This window comes from Apteryx rowi, unplaced genomic scaffold (assembly GCF_003343035.1).
Source record: "Apteryx rowi isolate R43461 unplaced genomic scaffold, aptRow1 scaffold_69, whole genome shotgun sequence".
In the NCBI taxonomy this organism is placed as follows: domain Eukaryota; kingdom Metazoa; phylum Chordata; class Aves; order Apterygiformes; family Apterygidae; genus Apteryx; species Apteryx rowi.
Window position 1 is genome coordinate 2713197 of NW_020450971.1, and position 22762 is coordinate 2735958.

Here is a 22762-nt window from a genome sequence, read left to right on the forward strand (position 1 = left end):
GGCCGCCGCCCTCAGGGGCGGCCCCGGCCCCGGGCCAGCCCCGAGCCCCCCCGCGCCGCGGCCCTGCCTGTGGGCGGCGCGTTGGCCCCGGGGCGCTAAGGACAGCTGCCTGGCGGCTTGCTACTGTCCCTCTGCTTAGCTACTTTGTCGCATTCGGTTTCCTCTGTGGTGAGGAGGAAGCAGCCCCTTACGCAGAAGTCACCACAGCTCTTTAAGCCTCCTCCCGCTATCAAAAAAGATCAAGAATTGACTTATTTTTTTTTAAGAAAAGAAAAGAAAATACCAAGATGGCCTTTTTTCTTAAATGGCTTTTCTCAGGAGAACTAGCCCAGGAGGCTTGGGTCAGTGCAGCTATGTAGCTTCTGGGATCGGAGCTGTACCAAATATTGCCAGCTTGTGCATGCTTAGCTCCCTTGGCAAATCTGCTATGCCTCTCTCTCTTGAAGAAAAGTTTGATGGGTTTATTTTTAACCATTTAAGTTGCCTGCTAGGAAAACGTTTCTGAGATCGAAACACATTAACACAAATACTGCTACATGCTGTTGTAAGTCCTGGCAGCAGCCGTGGCTGTGAGAGCGGGCTGCCTGGCAGCTGGAGAGCTGGCACCCTGCAGAGTGTCCGGTGTGGGACAGGAGCTGCAAAATCCCAGGAAAACTGACACAGTGGCAGGCTCCCAGTGGGACAGTTTGAGATGCGCTATAAGCCAAGGAAGTAAAAGGTGTCTGGGGCAGACAGTCTAGGACCGAGACAAGAAAATAAGGTGAGGAAGCTAAGTGAGGACAGAAGCAAAAAGACCAAAGTTCCTGTCACCAGCATTCACTGATATAACCTGCTGTATTTTTTACAGTACACTTTTGTTGAGCTGATCATCTCAACCTATTCCTTTCCATTCTGTTTCTCTCCATACAGCCTTGCCACATGTAAAAGTCACAAGCCAAGCCGTAGAAAATCAGGGTGTCGGGAGTCCTTAAGTATTTGCAGAGTTCTTTCTCTTGGCTTTCTGCTGTCTGGGCCTGTTAACTTCCACTGTAGTTCTGAGGACAAGGAAAAAAAAACAGATTCTCAGGTAATCTCTTGATACCAACAGCTGGGACTTTATTCTAGTATATTCTATTTATTTTAATACTGGTCTCATAACTCACCAAAACATCAGAAGAGGGTGGCAATATATGAGTAGTCAGTCATGTTTTGGAGGAGGGATGAACGTTTCATACCTCTGATGCCTGAAGCGGTGCCACGTGGCGCCTGTGGTGGTGGCCTGTGGGTGATGGGCTTCTGCATCCCTTTGAGCGCTGGGCCTCACTGAGGGATACACTTCCCTTCCAGCAGCCCAGCTGCACTGCTGCCATGGCTGGTCAGCAGATCATCTGGGGACACCAGCAGGAGAGAGATTGTGGCATTGCAAAGCAAGTGCATAGGGCAGAGGCCTAGCTTCAAGCAACTGCGAGGCAGGAACAGATTGCGTACGCCCCTCTCTGCGAGTGAGCCTGGGTGGTTTTGCTATGTGGAGATCACTTATACTGACACCACAGGGATCGGATTAGACAGGAGACAAATCTCTTGACTCTGTATTTTATATTTGGTTTAGAGAACTGTAAGTATAAATAGTTCTGGCTATGTGAACTGTGTTCACTCAGGAAAAAAATCCCAGAAATGATACAAACTCTGAAGGAAACTGTCTGTTGAGTCTTATCTGATTCCAGGAAATTTGGGCATAAAAATTGAATTATTGTGTCTAAAAAAGAAACCCGTGAAGGGAGTTGAAAATGCACATCCTGTCCTGATTGCAACTCAGGGAAAATCTTGAAAATGAGACTGAAATCAAGGGTAGGAGCAGTGTCCTGATTCCCCCCTACTTTTTCACTGACCAGCAGCAGCACCTTGGTGAGGTTTTTATCTTTTCTGTTTCTTCACCTGCAAGGTGGCATTTAGCAATTTATCTCCTCCAAAGCTTTCTGGGGAGATGATTATATTAACAATGTGCAGAGAATTGAGTCATTTTAAAATACTCACTTAAAAAAAGCTAATTCTTATTTTTAAAGTCATTTAAATAGTTTTTTTCCTCCTGCCCTTTGCCTTTTGAAAGATACATGCTCAGCATCACTGAATACAGTGAGATTCCCACTCCTCCCTACCACCCTTTAAGCACGCATCTTTCTTGTGCTGTTTCAGGCTGGTCTTACCACCTTCTACAAGGACCGAGGAAAAATGCTCCCATGAGCAAGAGCATATCAATTCCCAACACAATGTGATCCCAAGAGCTAAGGAACAGGGAATCAGAGAGGAGCTGAGGTGGGAAGTGAAGATCTCTTCTGAACAAAGTGGTGTACAGTATTAAAGCCCCATTAAATCAGTAGCAAAGATGAAGTCACCAGCAAATTTCTCATCTCAGGTATGTTTCCCCTTTGCGATGAAAATCCTGCAGTGTTGTAGTTTCAAAATGAAACATTACATCTGATAACGCATACAGTCTTGGCCACTGAAGGACAGAATAATCCTTTCCAGTTGCATAAACTGAACAAAAAATGTTCTTAATTAAAAGTGTAAAGCAACATACTTTTTGACAAAAAGAAGCTACTCTAATTAGACATCTAAACATACTTATTCTCTGAATTAGATTTAATAGACAAGGTTACATCTATATATACTGCTGATTGTCCAAAGAAAGATGCAGAAGAGATTTAGCCTCTCTGAGGATGCCTCTGATTGCCATGCTAATGGCTCATTCACAATGCTCATTAGCCCCCTATTGCTTTCATTTAGCATAATGAGGCACACTAAAATTTATTTATTGTTTGATTAAAGCAAGTGGTGCTGACAGCAGACATGGGGAGTGGCTGTATTTGGTGTTGGGAGATATGTTGTAGAGCCAAACTGGTGTCAGAGCCCTAAGCAATGCAGCAGGCCTCAGCAGCCCTCACCAGCCTCCCCCTGCTCTTGCTGCTCCCCAGGGGCAGGCAAGCTGCAAGCAGAGCACAGCCACAACACAGTCCAGGAAGCAACATCACCGGCAGGGCACAATCCCTCAACGCCAGAGACAGGCAAGGAGAGCAGGGCGGTGGCAGCAGACGGGTCCTGCCAGCAGCCCCACAGTCATCAGGAAAGGCAAAGCAACAGGCCAAGTCCAAGGTCCAGCCAGGAAATCCAAGCAGCAACTTAGACCAGGATCAGGAGAAAGCACACCTATGATGCAGCTCAGCAGGGAGTGAGGACCCAGCCTGGGCTTAAATGCAGCCCTGTCAGCGGGGGGGGTGGGGGGGTGGGGGGGTGGAGGCCCCAGGTGAGACTGGTCAGGGCAATTAAGGCCAATTGGTGCCCTCAGGGCCCTGACAGCTGATGGATATAGGAAGATTTTGGAATGAAAGGAAGGATGCTAAGTTTTTCAGGTGTGACAGAGGAGGGTCAACACATCAAAAAAACCTTTCTGAGAAGAGATGAGGCTATTATAAAACAGCTATTAAAGAATTTTTTTAATTAAAATTAATGAGGATAGAATTTAAGTATATTGGAGCATGTTTCTGTTTATATCATTAATTTATATTAGGTTAGGTTACTATAGTTTAGCAAATTACTGCTCGTTTGTGGCTGAGGCACAGTAACTCACCATGTGAGCATGCTATTGCTCTGCCCAAATTGCAAAATAAACTCACCATCACGGTGAGTTAAGCCCACGTGTTCATTCTGCAGTTAGCACAGGTTTACAGTGTTTGTCACTGTATCTCAGCTATGACCTTGCTTTCAGCCATCCACTCGTAGCTTAAAGCTCCTATAAAGTAAGGTACTCTAAAGAAAACGTTCTGCGCGTCAGCAGCAAATTGTTTGTACTGTCATTATTTGCTCCCTCAAACTTCAGCAGAATAAAATGTGTGTTTAGAAAAATGAAGCTGAGTAGTCTTAGTCTTTCTAATCCTCAGGTGAGAGAGAAACTATAGTACAGGCTGCATAGTACTCTGTTAATTCTTATATCAAGGTTTGCTCTTATGATTAATGTTTGTGTACAGGAAAACTTATTCCTCCAGCCAATGGCTGTCTGGTTTGTGGTATATTCTAAAACCTGCTCAATGGTTTTTGTCCATGCTTTAGGGAAGTTGCAATTTAAACAAAGCATGGAGCTTGTTAGGAGTATTGCACGTTAGGTAATGGTAAACCCACACTGCTCAAGAAAAAGAAAAGCAAATTGGCTGACCTCTTCTTACTCTTAAGAAGTGTTTCGGACTAATTTTATGTTGATGTGTTCCAACTTCTGTGTTATCAAAGCACTGTTCAAAGTGAGGAAAGCATGCTGCTCTTCTCCTTCCAAAATGTAGTAGGCCTGATTGCAAAACAGCCCAGTACTTTCAATTTCAAGGAGAATTTAGCGTGCTCAGCAGTTTGCAAAACCAGGCCTAATCTCACTAGCCTGTCAAATGCAATCTGTCCTCCAGTTTACTTAATCAAAAAAGTCCAAGAGAAATGGCCTGTCAACAGGGAGCCCTTCTTACTCTTCATCACTTTTAATACTCCTTGTGGAAGATGTTAAATACAGTGCTGTCTGAAATAAGGGTTAATACAGCTACCTGGTTGTTGTAAACATGCTCAAAAAAGAAAATAATTATAAATACAACAAAGATCTCATGCCAACAGAAGCCACAGCTCTCTTAAAATACTATATGTCCCAGATCATGGAAGAGCAGGTTTTGCATTTAATTCTTTTGATAATTAATTGCATGAATGCTGAATTTCACTTCTATAGGATCCTGTGATACTCATTTGCTTTTATAGGATCCTGTGATACTCATTTGCTTTTTAGAATGAAGAGAATTCAGAAAACACTGAAATGGTTGTCAGAACATGAGGACTGCTGGAAGGCCAGAGATTAAAAGAACACAGTATGGAGCAGGTCTGTGTGATTCCAACTTGGTATTTTTAATGTGTCATTGAAAGTTAGCGTCCTCTGCAGCTTGCACTCCCAGCATCATGCTGTCTAGGGAACAGAAGAACAAAATACCCACAAATAATTTTGTGGGGACTAAAATGTGCATTGGAGTTTTCACTGAACGATGGAGGATACATTCCACTTGCAAATTGAGTTAGGTTTGCTAGGGTGATTTTAAACTAAAGAGGAAAGGAGAAGCCATCCATTATAGGACTCAGTCTCATCCTAATTTGTACCTGCTATTTTATCTAAAAGTTTTGTAGGGCATACGTGGAATTTTGCTCGTGAGCGCTTATGCTCTGATCCATGAGAGCTACTGGTCATTTAGACTTTTGGTGTCTGCAGAATGAGATGCTTGGAACTGATGCCTGCAGTTCCAAGGCAGTTAAAGATCCTGTAATCCCAACTTCATGTCATGCCCTGTTCCTGTCCATTCATTCCCCCCTGCCCTTGTGCTTCTACAGCTGCTCGTACAACTACACAGTGATTCGGTTCAGAGAGCTGATCTGACAAATAAGTGGTTTGTTTGGAGTTGGATTTGCTTCCTGAGTTGCGCAAGCATGGGTACTAGCACAAAGAAGGAGGCAGGATTGTAGCGCCGTGGACTTAGATTGGTTTAAATGCTGGGGAACTGCAGCTACGCCTGCCTGTTCGTGCCGTTAGTAGCTGGGATCGCATTTGCTGAGCCACATGGCTTGGGCAGCTGTGTGCCCTAGTCTGTGGGGCAGAGCTTGTGTGAACCAGTCCCCACTTGGGCTTGAGAGTCTCTGTTTGCCGCACCAGTTGTTTCACTCCAGGGCATATATGTGCACTGGGAGGGTATCAGCGACATTCAAGAAATAGGGACTCGGACTAACATAAAGTAGTCAAAGACCCAAGAGGCAGAGGTTAGGAGAGGGCTAAAATGGAAGGTAAGTTCCTGTGAGAGTTTTCTCCCATCTGTGCTGTATATGGCATAATTTATATTCTGATATTTTCTTCCCATGACAACATCTGGGCAAGAAACTGAAGATGGCATGAGTGCAAGTTGTTTTTTTGTTAAGTGAGAAATGATGTATGCCTCCTCCCTTCTCCTTAGCCTTTTCATTGAAATGTTTCTGGCTTTCTTTTGATGGTTCAGTTTTTGAGCTCTGTCTCTTTGTATTCAACTCAGTTTGCCAAAGTTTGCCCTGAAAGCTCCATAACTATATTATTCAGGAGTAAGAAAATGCATGAAAATAAGCTAGCCAGTTCACATCCTGGTTTCTGAAAACTACAGTCTGCCCTCAGTTTATCCTTGAAGTCTAAAGACTAACTTGCAACTGTCACAATAAAACTTTGCCAGCTCCCCAAATGCCGGGGCTGCAGACACTGTATCAAATAATGAAGCAATCATTTAAAAATATATAACAATGGAAAGATAAGTAAATCTGTTAGCCTGGAAAGTCTGATATCCTTTGAAGGAAAAAAATGCCAGTGACTGGCTAGTTAAAAATATGACTCTGCCTTTCCTTTACCTTTTATTTTGTGCACAGATTGATTCTCCTCTTGACCTGTGGTATAGTGCTGTAGTGGATCACATGAGGCACAAGAGAGCAATTAGGCCTCTCCACACTAAATTAACATTTTCAGTTGATAGCAAAGTATGTTTTAGTACTTTTTACATGTTCATCAATTTGAAAAATGAGTAAAGATAGTCTTACTTCTCTTTCTAGTTGGCTACATAAAAATTTGAACTGAAAAAAAGGTTCACTTCCTTTTCTTCTCTCAATTAATTGTGGTGTTGTCTTGGTGATAGATGATTTTTCCTTCATATTAGCATGATTCAGAGATTCTTGGGCTGCAAAAATAACCAAGGAACATTTGTTAGGCAAATCTAAATAGTATACTTTGAAATAATTCATGACAACTTTTCTACATCAATTGAATTGTCACTTTGGGGGCTGTCATTTGGCAGTGAGGATTGTCAGATAACCTACACATACACAAAAGCTCAGACTAACTGGAGACAGCGAAGGGATGTTAGACCACCTTTTCCTTAGGGCTGGCTAGCAGAAGGCAGGCGCTGAAGAAGCACAGGGAACTGTGTCCACTGACTCAATCTTCCACATTTGAGGTGGACGGGGAGGTGGTGGCTTAGCTAGAATGAGTGTTATATCAGTCCATGATCTGACAACTCTCATAGATTCATTTTGAATTTTGCAATATTTGATGGTGTGCCTTAAAGCTCCAGGTTCTGGAATTATGTGATCATGATTTTTAAGCCGTTATGCTTGTGGAGAGGAAATTGAGAACGTGACTCAGTGAAATCTTAAGGTTCTGAAGATTAACACATAAAGAATATTTATTATATACCTATAACTATATATCTTTGTATTACTCCTGTTTTGCTTTATATTTAAACAATGTTATGATTCTCTGAGACCTGACTTTTGAAAGCTCAGGGCTTAGTAGTTCCTGGAAATAAAGCTGTGCTCATCTTTGCCCTGCCCATGAAGCAGGCAGTCACCTTTATGCTAGGATATAGCACATACTGTGTTTCAATCTTTATTATAATAGTGTGGCTCAGCTGATTTATACCAGCTGGTGAACTGAATCTTCACTGATGCTTGATGCCTCTGCTAGGTTTCTGTGAAGGATAAAATACTTGCATTAAAGAAAGAGAAAATGGGCTTCATATCAAATACAATTTCCCAAAGCCAGTGATTTCCAGTCAGTATTAGAGACATTTGGCAGATTGTAAAGGAAATAATTTGAAGAACAGTTGAAATACAGGCATCTGTGCAGGACTAGGAGGGGGTCTGAGGTCTATCACAAGGAGAGATATCATGGCCGTGAAGGCTCGATATGGCTGATGTCTCCTGGCAACCGGTCCCTTCAGCTCTCCAGGGAACCTCAGCCCGTGACAGCCTGGCATCTCTCCTCGCAGTCTGGGAAGAACACACACCACTATTCCTGCCTACTAGCTACCAGCAAGCACCGCCACAGCAATCCGCTGTGTGAATGCCCTGCTATTTCGTGTTCCTGCATAATCTGTCTGACAAACAAATCTATTAAAAATTTGTTTTCATCCAGGCAAATCAGATTCCCTGAAATCAATGAGCTTTGTTCTCCGAAGGCTGCTTGTGCTGGTGTACATGTAATCAAATCTTGAGGTGGCCCTGCATGCATTTTTACAAGCACTGAAATATACTTCATGTTTCAGATATTCTTTTTGATGTGCATTTTTTGAAGGAAATTAGAATATTATGCTCAAATAAACCAACAGTTTTATTCTTTTAGGAATGAGCTCTGAGTGAGCTTTCCCCTTTTCCCAGCCAGTCCCAACTGTACAGATATGTATAAACGTCTCCCCTAGCCATGTAGCATAAAAATAAGTAAGGAGTTGCCTGTGGCCCAGTCCTAATTTCACCTATGTCCCTGTGCCTGGTGTTTTCCAATGTCTGGCTCTCGGCAGCAGTAGCTTATGTAGGCATTTCGAATTGCACTTCAGAAGTCTTCAGTGACACCCAAGTCGCTCCACTGATCAAGTAAATGGATTTTGGAAGAATGTGGACTAGCTGAATATACCCTACGATTAATGAAAAAATGCTGTAATTCTGCTTCAAAAGAAAACAGAAAAGCAGGGTGAGGAGCAAACGTGATCTGTAGTGTTCATGCCACTAGAGGGCTGCCCACATACACTCCATTAATTGGGATCAAAAGGGGATTTTAATTGGAATCAAGTGTGCAGGCTCCTTTTTGCTGGGTCTTTTCAGTACATCTTATTAGCGTCTTTACGTTTGCGATGCCTGTTTTTAATTCTCAAGCTGCCTATCGAAGCAAAAGTGAAATCCTGAAAGCATTTGAGATTCGTTTCACAGCAGATCAACAGAGATAGCCAACACAGGTCTGCAGAAGGCCTTGAAGATCAGACTGGTTTGTGTGCTGAGTCTGCCTGCTTCCAGCAAATCTTATTCAAAGGAACTGGATCCTCTGCATCATTCGCAAGCCTTTGCAACTGCAGCAGAGGTGCTAATGGCAGTGATGGAGTTGTGATTCATTTATGTCTCCCTTTTGTTTCTACTATCACTATCAGCTTATTATCTACAGGCAGTCTAGTTCCCATTAGATATCAGGGATCAAAGTGGCCAGTAGATAGTTGCCAAAACCATTGACCTCAAACTGGAGAGTCTTAAAAAGCTCTGTTTAGTTCACCAGTTTTGTGTTTGCCTGTTTATATAGCAGTGAATCAGACTGAGAAGAACCAATATCAGAAACATCTTTGTTTCTACACATTTCCTGTTTATAGCCTTTTTTCACCACCAGAAATACTGAAAATAATTTATGCAGAGGCAAACCAAAATGTTAATATTATGCAGTGAATTTCACAAAGATGTGAAGATAAAAAATTGTGACTTTTATTTTTTAATATCTTAAGGATGTGTGCAGGGAGAGGCATAACAGAAATACCCATTCATATTTACAATTCATTGGATAAGTGTTATATGTGTATATGCTTGTACCCTTTACAAATATAAACTCTTACTTAGGTATCAGCTTATGATGTTGAATTTTCCCTCAGGATTTCTTGCATCATAATTCCAGGTTAACATTCAACTGTTCAAAATAAATAATCTTGCTAGAACTTGCTCAGAAATATTGGACCAGATTCATCCCAGGTGTAATTTAACTGACTTAGATCTAAAACAGAACTCAGTGCTACGTGTGGGAGAGTCATTACCACTGGATGCGCTAATGTCAAAACAAGACTGTTTTGCATTATCTTGTCCCAAGAGAAAACATTACTGAACGCGATAGTCCTGTTTGCTTCAGCCTGTAGCATACTTATGCATGGCCACCTGTACTTCCATCTACAGTAACATTGCTTCTCCCTTTCCCTGATAAAACTGAGAGATGCTCAGATCCTAAATGTGACTGTTCATTTACGTAAGGCTTGGTGTAGTAATGTTTTCTGTTAGTGCCACACTGCAAAGCATTGCTCCCATCATTTTGCCATATTAAAACAATGACTCATAGTTAAAGAAATCAGTCCGAATGAAGGGACTTGGTTTTGGTTTGTCTGATTTTTAAATGTGTCATAGATTGGACTGACAGCTGAGGGTAGACTGAGATCTTTAGTCAATCCATAAGTGAGATGCAACATACTTAGTAGTGACAGGTCAGCTTTTCTCTGCGGTGACTGGGAGGTGGGACTACAAAGGCTGAGAAAATTCTTCATTCTTCACAGCGCCATTCATTTCTAATCCTTTCAGTAATGGCATTGAGCTTTGCCTAGAGATAGGGACAATTGGCCACCAGGAATTGGAGTGAGGACGCTTACAGGCTGCTGAGCAACTTCTATATGCAGCAGCATCAGGTCACTATCAGGCAGCGCTGGACTTGACCCAATACCTTTGCCATGAAGCAAATAATACTCCTTTTCTGTCCCTTATCAAAGTTTTGCATCCATGCAAGTGCTGAACATGGCAAAGGAGGGGATATAATTGCCTGGCAGTGTCCACAGTTGTTATGGTGTCACTGCTGCCATAACTAGTAAAATAAGTTGATTTTTCTGAATATAATGATCTTTGACTTTGAAGAAATTACTCATGTCTAAGATCAAACAGAAACCTCCTCTGAAGCAGACAGTGTCCCATTTCCCTCCAGGGCCTTATATTTCTGCCAAGATAGACAAAATCATTCCCTTTGGATTCTCTGAACCTGGAGTTTTAACTTTTTTTTAGGAGGCAGTGACTTGGTGAGGATTCCAGTGAAATCTTCGTTGATTCAGAGATTGGTATTGCGCAAAGTACTTCTGGGATATAGTGCAGGTCCCTTACTGTTTTCTGTTTATGAACAACCTACCCCGAGGTGCTAATTAGCCAGAAGAATTGCATATACACAGAATACTGTTTTGTTTCTCCATGCAAATACATTCGTGATCGAGGTGAATTTAACTGTGTAGCTTAATTGTGAGTATCCTGGATTTCTGAGAACAGCAAGGTAATAGCAAAAATTTATGAAACTGGTACTTTTCATCTAAAAATTAGTTGCAAATATTTGGTTAAATCTTTATAACACCAGTCCTTGTTAATGATTTGTTACATGCATAAAACCATTTCAATATTATTATATGTTTTCCACAAACTCTGGCCATATATTGCTTGTACTAAATTACATCTGTCTTTGATGGTTGGTACTTCTCCTCTATGACTGTAATCAGCTATTTTCTTGGACTGACTCTGTACAGTGTAGGCTGGAACAAATTCTTTTGTGTGTCTTGCTTTGATGTACAGATATGATTTGTGCCATGTCAAGTATTTTTTTGCTGACTTCAGCTCAAGGACACTTGAATAAGGAACATGGGGAACCCTGGCTGGCTGCAGTCTTGCTTCTGAGAGTAGGCAATGCAAATGCAGCCTGATACTAAATTTTCTTTGGGGCATCTTATTTTTCTCAGAGGAAGAAGGTTTCCATCAGACATTTCAGATGGATCAAGTCTTGAGGATGCTTGTGGGTACTTAAGTAATAATGATACATCAGTTTTGAACTGAACGCTGTGTTTCAGAAGTGGCCGCAATAGGAGGAATCAGCATCGTCTCCATGGGCTTATGTAACACAAATGAACACCAATTACAGTGCATTTTTTTCCACTGGGGCTTAGCCCATCATTTTGTCTAATTATGGTATGAATCCCGCAATGGAGAAAGCCTGTCTTCTGTAAAGAACTAAGTCCCTCTAGTAATGCTAAAAATCTTAAAGAACTCTAATTATAATACATTTCTCAATAGATAAAGAGAGCCAGAGAGAGCATGTGCCAGCCACTTACCACAGAAAAAACACAGAAAAAGATAAAAGACTATCCTAGGGGACAAAGAGGAAATATGAAGGAGTTTGTATAAACTCCTCTTATCCTTGATCTAGGCTCTTACTAAATATAATGCCTGTTCTATTTCTAGAAATTTTACTGTCAGTTGAGGGTTGATAAATTTATTGACATATACTCAGAAAATAATGTTGGATAGAGAGAGCTGGGAAGGAAATGGCTGAAAACGAGTTCCACTACACTCCTACGAAATTCTGAGATACTCAAAACTAGTGTGGGTACCCAGACCACTCAGGCATGCAGTTAACTTTGTGTAGAGTAGTTACTCTCACCAAACATGTTACATCGTGGAATGGGTTGCCTGTGATAGAAAAGGGAAAAACCTCAGATTTCCTCACTCCCAATCCTGTTCTTCAGACCAGCTTCCAGCACAGATTTGACTGGATTTCTGAAAACCTGAGATAGTCCATTAAGTCGCAAAGCTTTGCTGAAGGTTGTTCAGAAGACTGTTGAACAGCAAAGAAGGCAGCAGAGAGAAGAGCTACAAGGCTTCTTCAGCATAGCAGAGGATGGTTATAGATGAGAAAGATAAAGAATAGGCTACAGTCACTCAGGGATAAAATAACCACATGTATGCATGTCACTAGGTATCAGTTTACTTTGTCTGATGTTCTAGTCTGAGTTTTTAAGCCTGCAATATTTAGTAAAGAGGCAGTGTTTAACATTGAAATTGCCAAAAATTTGTCTTCCCCAGCTTTCTGGTGAAATGGGGTCCAAAAACTTATTTTCATTCACCAGAAGGGTTTCGTGTACTTAGTAACACTGAATGAAAGCTCTTTCAGACTCACTTATGGGAAAGAATAAACAGCTTTCCCAAGAGGAGGACTGCATGTTGCATTTATTTACAAATTTGTCTACTAGAAAAAAAAACAATGTTTACTTCTGTAAGACGATACCTGGGGAAGTGAAAACCCAGTATAGCTGGGTCTAATCACCTGAGAGACAGACAAGAGCTCTCATTGCTCCCTGGCCATGGAGGTGTTTGTTTGCCCTGTTTGTCTTTCCTTGAGGGGGGCAGATGAGAGAATTTGTACTCGCACAAAGACAGAGTCTCCAGAACACAGACAAAACCAAGTAACTCACAGGTCCTCCTCCTTCTTCAGTAACCTCCCAGTCAGATCATATGATAATAGACAAGGGAAAGCTGGTTGGCTTCTCCTCATTTTGCCTTTAAATTACATTCAGAGAGAATATGATTTTATTTAAATAACTTCTTGGTGTTAATTTCCCATGTCCTTTCTTAAGTCATTGACACAATATGCAAACATAAATGGAAGGAGAAGCACATGCACAGAGACAAACTGGATGCAGCTACATTTGCTGTAGCTGACCTCACTGCAAAGAACTGCTTGTGGAAAGAGACTTTTTCAAAACAGGTTGTATTTGGAAAAAATAATCTCAATTTGGTTTGGCTCCTGCTGGTTTCCCAGAGTGTATTGCCTGCTGTGAGAGAGGTCACATTCTCTAAAAGCAGCAAGCAAGAAATGACTGGACTCTGCAACCACGCATTCCTTTCCCATCTGGGCTAACTCTGCTTTGTCCCCTTAGAAGAGACATATGAAGGTTTTTGCAGTTAGCTGTGGTGACTTAAACGTCAAGTGTGGCCCAAGTAGCTAAAATTCAAGCTACCACAGGCACTAGACCAGAAAGACCAGCCCCATCAGTAAGAAAGCAATTGATTCTGCCATGTCTGTTCAGTCTTTGTCTCTGAGACTGCCACTTACCAGTGGCATCTTATTTCTTTGAGAAGGCAATGGTTCTGTGAGTGATGCTAGCATAATATGCACTTCTCATAATCAGATGGTTTACTAACATTGTCATTGCCCGTGATAGTTCCAGCACATACGCAACATCTTTCTTTCAACTTCCAAGTCCCTTAGAAACAGTAACATCATATATTAATGTCATTTTGCCATCATGTAAATCAGCCGTTGTAATTTTAGCTTGACATTTATTAACTTTAAGCTGACTATGTATTATTGTGGGAAAGTATGCACCTGTTTTGAAATTCAGAACCAAGCATGCACTAACAGAGTTCTGATTTGGTCCTCCTCTTGGTCCTGGATTTCTTTGTTTGTATGTCTGATGAATAACAAGTGCATCTGGGCTCCAGATTTGTCTTTTTACATTATATGCACATCCCTAGTACACTGCTGTGATTCATTCCTGTGATTTAATGTGTGTCTTGGATTCTGAGCTGAGCAGTTTCGTAAGTAAAGCATACAGTCAGAGAAAACTACAGCCACACATCTGTGAGCAGATCTGTCCACAACAGACCTTCCTTTGCCTGGCAGGCTTACTGCATGGATCACTATTCTCTGTGTTATGGATACTTCTGTGATTGCATAAACAGGACACTCTGACCTAAAGTTTTAATTTTAAGTATCTATTGTCTGTATTACTGTGCCCATTGCTCCTGAGATGAATCATTTCTGTGATCTCAAGTTTTGTCAGCAGGAAAAAAAAAGAGGCAGTGATGCTGAACTGACCAGTACTCATAAAATGTAAAGATTTATTCAAGTCTTTATGTGGCAGGAATGGTACCAAATTTAAAGGTGTTGCCTACAAGCATTATGTGTGAACTGTGGCTGGCTCATGGATATGGAAGGCAGCTTTTCAGAGAGGATTTTTCTAAACACCCCACCATGAATGCCTGTAAGCCAGTTTGGGAAAGATTTCAAGAAGCGATCTGGTCCATCCTACTGCCTTAAAGCATGATAAGCTCTTCCTAATCTCTTTGTTAATGCTGTTGTCCTGCATAGACAGTGAAAACACTGAATTTTCATAAAAGCAGAATTCATTTGGAGATGTTTTTAGAATTCTAAACCAGGCAAAATTAATTGGAAAAGTTGAAATAGCACAAAAACTCATCCAGGCTAAGTATACACTCAGTCTGTCAGCATATCTTTCCCAAATTGCTTTGCAGCAAATTGCTTTGCAAATTATTATTCAGCCTGATGCCAGCTGAGCTGGTGCGGAGCAGTCTGAGCCGGGGGGTAAGCAGGACAGTGGGGCAGTGGTGTATCTGGTAGCGAATCGGTGGATAGTCACAAGCAAAAGTCAAACAAAGGAAAAGCAGCCTCAGCATTCTGGTCCCAGTTGCTTCTTTCTTGCAGAGTAGCTTGCAGATGTGTGTATGGTGAATCTGCTCTGCTATATTTATCTGTCAGCTGACTCTTCAGTGGCAGTTATGCCATATAACAATAAACAGCTTTGAAATTCAGAGTGTAATGTAGCACTGTATTAGCCAAAACAAGGTGCGTTCAGAATGCTTCTTTCCTTCCTCTCTTTTGTTGGATGCATTCAGCAACAGCTTGTCACATTTCTTCCCTAGTAGGTGCCAACATGAAATAAGTGCAAACTAATATATTGTTGTCACCTAGACTCCACATGTTGACAGGGTCATTGCCTAAAGGGCTCCTCAGAGCTCTTCCAAGCTGTGGAAGCACAAAAAAATTTGTGAGCAACAGCAAACCTGCATCAGTTTGATTCTGCTGTGCCGAGTTGTAAGGTTGGCCAGGGAGTGTATGGCAGCAATCTCACACTGGCCCAGATGTGAGCTTCCTGGGCCGTTACATGCTTGTTATGCCACGGCTGTTTGGACAGGTTCCTGGTACAATGCTGCTCATTAACTGCAATGCACATAAATTAGTTTGAATAAGGGTTGTTAAGGCATAAAGACTAAAGGGGAGATCTTCCTTGTAAAATTTGTTTCAGCAGTTGGCATCTAGGTCTGTGTCTTTCAAGCTAATAATACAGCCTTACACAACCTTAATAAATCTACCTTCAGCTGCTCTGTGCACCACAGCACTGCAGTCACCCATATGTGAGTTCTGGGCCGGGCTGGGATTCTGATATGGGAAAACGTGTAAAGGGCATGGGAGGAATAGTGGGAAGTTGTTGGAGGACGCCAAGGCCTGTGATGCACTCAGATCCAGCTCCTGAGTTTCTTTTATGAGGAGTGCCCACCTCAGCACCCACTTGCGCACGCAGTTCAAAGGGCAGGCCAAGCTCTGGCTGCCTCTGAACGGCACATGTGGTCAGGGCTTAAGTCAGTTCTTCTAAGGAAGAACTTGTCTGCCTCATGTCAGCCCACAAGGGCACATGGGGTGTGTAGAACATCCCAGTGAGGAGCTGTCTGCTTGATCCTTCCATAATGGTAGTTGGTGCCTGTTTTTTCATAAAACCTCATGAGTAAACATCAACCAGATAACTACTGTGATACCAGTCTTTCAGGACTTTTTAGCTTCAAGACAACCACCCAGACTAAATGAGATAGATTTCTTGCTTGCAAGAAAGAGGAGGTTTTGAGTAGCAAAGAATGTTGCTGAGGGCTCATTCGACTTGCAAGCGACTGCGTGTTGTGTCTCAATCGATTGCTGTTAAATGGGACTCTGAGACTCAGTAGGACTTTGATCCTGAAGACTGGATTAATGCAGACAGAGTCAGTTTAGGAAGTCTGTGGTTATTAGCTTGATTGAATTATACTTTGAAAGTGGGTTAATAAATCTAGAGGAGAAGGAAGGAAGGGAAAGATCTTCTGAATTATTCATCATTTGTTTCCCAGTTGACAAGTTTACATAGAAATGAAATTCAGGTGGGAGTACAGGCAGTGGATTATTTATTAATTACATATGAATTGGACAGACGTCTCCCTGTTGGATCCAGGTTCACTTCCACAACTTAGTGTTGCCTTCAGTTGGACAGCTTCTTTCTGCCTTGAGCTGAAGAAATCCTAGAGTACCTCTGAAAAATCCAATCCATCAAAACCAAATTCAGTTTAGGATTATTTTTCATGCATAGTATCAGCTGTCCTGGATGATTCTTTAACCATCGTTTCTCATAAAAGGTCTGAGGGGAAATTTGCATATAGAGCAGCTTAGAGAGCGAGTGAGCTAGGAACCAAGTTGTCACTGTGTTTCTTCACACTTTGTTTTGATATCTGGGCCCACATTCATTCTGCTAAGCTACAGAATGAACTTCAGGAACTGAAGACTTCTTTTACGCTTGCTGGAGCTGTAAAAAGCTGAGGATGCAGGTAGTTGTAATGTGTAACACATGCAGTTCCTTTTTGTGAACAACTGTGAAGTCCGTGTTAAGAACAGTAAATGAAAATAGTATCTTCCCCAATCCCCAAGGAAGGAGTCTTAAATCTTCTCTTACAGCTTTAGCATTTGTATATAAATTATGTATTTGCATGGTTTTTACTTAGCATTCTCTGTAGTCCTTTCTAAGCCTGCTGCATCTATCAAGCAGACATCACCATCTCTGGGTATGTTTTTCTGTCAAAATGGCAAGCTCTAAGTTGACAGATCATGTACACAGAAAGTACCATTTCAGATATGTCTGCATTTGAATTTTTAGTCATGTATGTCATTGTAAGACTGCGCGAGTAAATACAAGTAAACAGATTGTGAACAAACTTTCTGTCCATACCAGAATTAAGCTGAAGTGTAGGCACACCACAGATATATACCTTCTTTGGAAGACACTATGATCATACAGCAGTCTTGCTCATTTTTGCTGCCTAATATGCCATGATTTGCTAGTGCAGATAAGCCGGCTTGTAGCATTTCCTGTCAGCAGACAGTGAGTGGTACAGGGGAGTCTGCATCTTTCCTGACCTGCTAACCTCCTTTAAAACTACAGCTATCCTATCTGCACTAGATTTTACTTCACAGTAGTTATCACACATTAGTGATTACAGGATAAGGATATATTTATTTTTCTAGTGAGGATAAAGTATACAAATAAGTCTTCATCAGTGCTGACAGTTACATGGATGTGTGACTTCACATAATTTTGGAGTTTCAAGCATTTTTTATCCCCTTTTCAAGTAAAATCAAGAAAGTTCCTTCAGCAGGCTCAAGCTGTGCTGAGTTTTGCTGTCTGCAAAGTTATTTTCCCCTTTGAAGACCTGTGAGAATATGAAAACATAGGTTCATGTTTATATATTCTGACATAGAGAGCATGTTCTTCATATCAACCATCTCTGCTAAATACTGAGGGGTTTGTTAATGCAGGACAGTCATGAACATGGGTGGAAGTCAGGTGGATGAGATTAGCCACGCATAAATCCTGTAGAATATATATGGTTTGGGGAGTTACACTGTGCTCAGAAAGTGTGGGAGGAGTCCTGACACCTCCTAGACTGAATATCCTGGGAGATTTGGGAGCAATGGTGGCTTTCTGATGATTTACTCTGACCTCGCAGTTGCACCCACAAGGAACAGCAAAGCATAATCGCTTTTCTGTTCCTACAGAAGTGTCATCCCCCCCAGGTAGGGAATGGAGGGACTGATGATTTTACTAGTCATACTTGCTTCCTGTGTTTAAGATGGGAGCAAACTGCCCTGGCTCAAGTAATACCTAACATGGGGATCTTACACAGGTGCCCCCCAAGGCCCACAGTTAATTTGAAAACAGCGGTACCACTTGAGTGTACTTCTGCATATGTGCCAGTCTCTCAAATCCACACCTTGAATGCATTCTGGGCATAGTACAGAGCAGTCAGTGACTCCCCATTGATTGTAACAGGTTTCTTTATTTCTGTAAAAAAAACCAACTTTCCCTAGCAGATGGACAAGTGGGAAGAAGACAAACTGGTGGAGGGGAAGGGTGTGGATGTGACACTCACAGTTCTCCAAGATCCAGCAAGCTCATGGAGAAGTTCCAGTTACCATTCTGTGTAGCCAAAACGATGCCAAAGCCCACTAAAAGCCCACTCAGCAAACCCAGGTCAACACGTCCCAACAATCTTTTTACAGAGGCATCAGATCTTGAACGTTACGAATGAGAATGAGAAGGAAGAAAAAGCATTTGAAAAATAAAAATACTTACTTTTTTAAAGGGGAAATGCAGGCTTTAAAATTTGCCAACATTGTGCAGACAAGTGATATGCTCAGAGTGCTTTTGGGGCTGTGGCTGTATCAGGACAGATACTTTCTGTTTGAAATGGAGAAATGAAACTTTAGAAAGGAAAACTTGTCAGTTTTGTGTTAGAAGATATGGCTGCCTTCACCAGCAGTATTATATAGAAATACACAGTCTGCCAAAATATATACTATGATATAATGCAACTATAATTTACATAAAAGTGATTGCTCTTTTGTTTATAATGCATTTATTGAATGAGTTTTAAAAGGTTATGGGACATTAACATTCTTTAGTGTGAGGGAAAGAAGCTCAGTCCTGCTGCCTACTTCTGGGGGCTTTGCAGCTGAGATCAGGGAAATCAGCATTTGAGTCCCAGCTCAGATTCTGACACTGTAATTTTCCATTGGTAGGTCTGATAATTTGTAACAATATTTGAATCCATCATGCAGCTTTTTGGAAATAAAGCTTTTCCACAGATAGTTCTAGTGGAAGGCTAATATATCTTACTTGCAGATTTAGTATGCTAGAATATTTATGATTTAAGTAAGTAGCAACTTTCAAACGGCCCATGGAGAAAATAGAGAGGTTGTACAAGGCAAGCCAGTAGTTGAGCCTGGGCTAGCCTGCATCTCTGGTGGCTGAAAGAATGACATGTATCAAGCCAACTTTATCTGCATATGTTTTTGTTAAATATAAATGGCATTGACTCAGTCAGTATAAGTCTGTATTAGCTGAATGAATGTTCAAACCCCCCTTACGCAGAATTTGGGCTCTTTCACAGTACTAATAGTGGAACTTCTTGAGGAGCCACCCTTCAGATGTGGCCACTGTCCTGCCTGGTGATGTCCGTGTGATGGTCCCATGACAGAAAGGTTGAGGGCAACCTGCCTCCTGCCTTTTCTTCCAGGTAAACAGCCAAGCACAGCATGGAGACATACTGCTGAGAGTATATTGGCTGCTGTACTTTCCTTACACAGTCACTGTGCTATATAAAGCAGATTAAACCTGCTTCTCTGGGGGTACATGGAGTATAAAAGATGCTATTCAATATGAAGAGGCGATCTTTAAACAGTTTCGTATTAAATACAGTAGTGAGAATAACACCAGTCCTTCCTGTGGACCAACCATATCCAGTATGGATGTTTCACATCATTTTTTCCCCATTCTCAGTCAGCTGAAAAAGCCAGCTTCCCAGTCCAAACAGCTCACCCATCTGCAGGCTCTTAAAGGTAAATAAGGAAACCATTGTATGCAAAGCGCTTGAAGAATGGTTTCTTGTTACTATCACAAGTCCATGGAGTCAGTGTCATCTCTAATTTTAGCACTGTGTGTGGGGAGTTTGCACTTTCCAGTCCCATGGAGAGTGGGGAATTGGCAATTAAGTGTATATAAAGGGGAAAGCACCAGGGGATTTTATTGCTAAGCTAGAATTAGACTGTGATAAAGAAGATAAACTGGGTAAAATCCATGCTTTTGGAGATATAGCTGAAACAATCTCACTCAAATGTTTTTCTGTAAGAGGCAGTGGCCCTCCCAGAAGTGATATGCCGTATTTAATTCCATCTTTCCCATCCACAGGAAAGAAGTGTATCTCTGTATAACTTTCATAGGTGAAAGGGTTGGGTCAGAATGTTGTTTCATAGCTTTAAGTAAATATTTTTTTCCTCACTGTTCCAAATGATCTGAGAGGATATTTGAATCCAGTCCTATCTTTTAGTGCTCAGCCAGTTTGCTTTCCATCTGCATGTTCCCTACTTGACCATGTCCAAAGCTGTTCACACTGTTCATTATTGCAGTGCCAAGTCCTGACATTTCTTCAACCTTCTTTGGAGGAAAACAAAAAAACTTTGGAAGAACTGATCTATTTTTTGAGGAAGAAAAACCAACATAGATATGAGAGGAAGTGTTACTCTGAATTTGAGCCCATTAGGAGGACATTGTCCATTTGATTCACAAACTTTGCATTGCTTTTTAATTACTGAGTGATACTGGGAAAGCTGAAAGACATGAGTGTATTTGTAGTCAGCTCAGTTAATGTAAAGGAGAGCAAAGGAAGAGATCGTCTTTTAACATTTTTTCTCTTCTGCTGCTCATTTCCTGCTGATACTTCCTTTTTATTGTAAACCTTTATTAAGGTTTACCTTTATTTTCTTTCCTCTTGTAAAAGTGCTATCTCTTTCTGATATCTGGAATGCAACTATTCACTGTGTGGTTTTTAATGTCAGAAATGAATAGCTCCGGCAGGCGATGCACATCCACAGCTCAGGAACAGTTGTATACTTCTGAAACTCCATTGTGTAATCTGCCATTCAAGTGGAAAAAAAGCAGTTTAAGTTTTTCCTTCTTGAATGGGAGAGATGCCTGAGAATTTCCAAAGCACTGATCATTTCTGTGTGTGCCCTGTGGGCTCTTTGAGCTTACGCCACTTAACTTTGTTGAGTCAACTCTTTTCACAGGGAAGGAGTTTGAAGACAGAGAGATAGGTCAGCAAGTACAGGCTCCAGGACACATTCTGGTATGTGTCTCTCTGTTTTTTTGGCTGTCATTATTGTGGCTTTTACCATTTGCTGCAAGGGCTTTTAGAGGGATATGAGTCTTCCCTGACAGCAGTGGGTTTCCACAATATCAGTTTTATTGAGGGTGTTGCACACGTTGCCTGTAGTGTCAACAGCCAGTGGGTCCCAGCCAGTCAGCGTACTGAGTTGCCTGACATTCTCCAGATGCTCTGTGCTGCTGTTGAGGGTGGTGCAATAAGTTGTAGGGCTCAACAGGCAGGCAAAGATCCTTTCCACCACCATTTTGCTGAACAATACATGTTTCACGAGCCCAGAACTCTCTTTACTTCGGGGTCTCTAAGTGCTGGGAATCGTACTGTGCATTTCCACATCTGTGAACTGCTGGGCGTTCTCAGTGCTCTCTGGAGATGTGATGATTGGGGAAACAACATGCTTCAGGCGCAGGAGCATGGTGAAAATCAGTATGAGAATAATAGCCAGAAGTGTTAAGAACAACCCCATGTAGATGTACAGGCCAGAATATTTATCTGTTGTTGTGTCTACTTCTGTAGCCAGAGTTGGAAAGTGGACACGGCCAGTCAGGTTTCCACGAAATTTAAAATAAATCTCAGTCATTGCTCTCTGTCAGCTTTGGTCCATTTTCCCTATTTACCATCAAATTTCCTGTCTTCCGTCACCAGATTCACAAAGCAGGTCAAGAGAGGAGACTTTGGTCTGACTGCAGGATGGCTTCTGAGCAGAATTCAGCAGGAAATGCTCCTTCCTCCTGGTCCCAGGACTGCTGGTTCACACAGACAGGCCTTTAGGATCATTTTTCAAGTTGCTGTTATAATGACAGCAAGCATTAGACTTGTGTTTTACACTGATATTAGGCTTTTATTTTGTCCTGAAAGTGCAGTGGTCCTTCTTCTGGTAGGACACCTCCTTTGGGAGGTGATATGCTTTGGTCCTTCTCTCAAACTGAGCTGCAAAGGGCTGCACAGCTTTGGTCTTTGTAAGAGTTTTTTTTCCAAACAGAGTGAGTGAGATTTCTGCCAGCTTCTCCCACAGCAGGTGGTTTATCCTTGCATGAGCTGGGGAAGGTTGTTTTCTCCTTTGCCAGTCTGCTGGGGGATCTCTCCTCTCCCAAGCCAGGGTTACTGATGCTTGCTTAAAGAGTATGGAGTTTTGAGTTGCTCATTAGGGACAGTCAAGAAGTCATCTTTCTAAAAGGAAAAAAGAGAGAGAGCAAGAGAGAAATAAAACCAAGTACCAAAATAGCTTAGGCTGTACATGGTATCTTTAGAACAAATAAGTAAGAAATGAGTTTAATCCCTCATTTCCTCCTGTGAGCCACCTGGTGATCAGGAGAAGCACTGGATATTTAACTTTAGAGGAAGACCATGCAAATCTAAATGCTATGGTCTCCTCTCCTACCACTAACTACTTAGGAGTAGGAGAAGGCCCCAGTGTCTATGCGATTAGATGTCACAAAGGAAGGGAAAAATGTGAATCCAGCCATTGTCCTCTACCATGTGTCTCTCCTTTGTCATCTCTCAGGACCCCCCATTTCTGTGGCAGGGCGTGCACAGCAGGTTGCTGGAGCACTGCCGGCCCCTCCAGGGGACT

At 41.8% G+C, this 22762-nt stretch overlaps 1 protein-coding gene across 1 annotated transcript; it reads right to left on the minus strand.

The window, feature by feature from the left end:
* Positions 1 to 21490: 21490 nt before the first annotated feature.
* SERTM2 (serine rich and transmembrane domain containing 2) lies at positions 21491 to 21769 on the minus strand. The gene has a single exon (XM_026086253.1). It carries the CDS (start codon positions 21767 to 21769, stop codon positions 21491 to 21493), a length of 279 nt encoding a protein of 92 aa, XP_025942038.1.
* Positions 21770 to 22762: the final 993 nt, after the last annotated feature.

What these genes read in the sequence shown, in the direction of transcription:
- SERTM2 (XM_026086253.1), bottom strand. Translation starts at nt 21,769, where the DNA reads ATGACTGAGATTTATTTTAAATTTCGTGGAAACCTGACTGGCCGTGTC.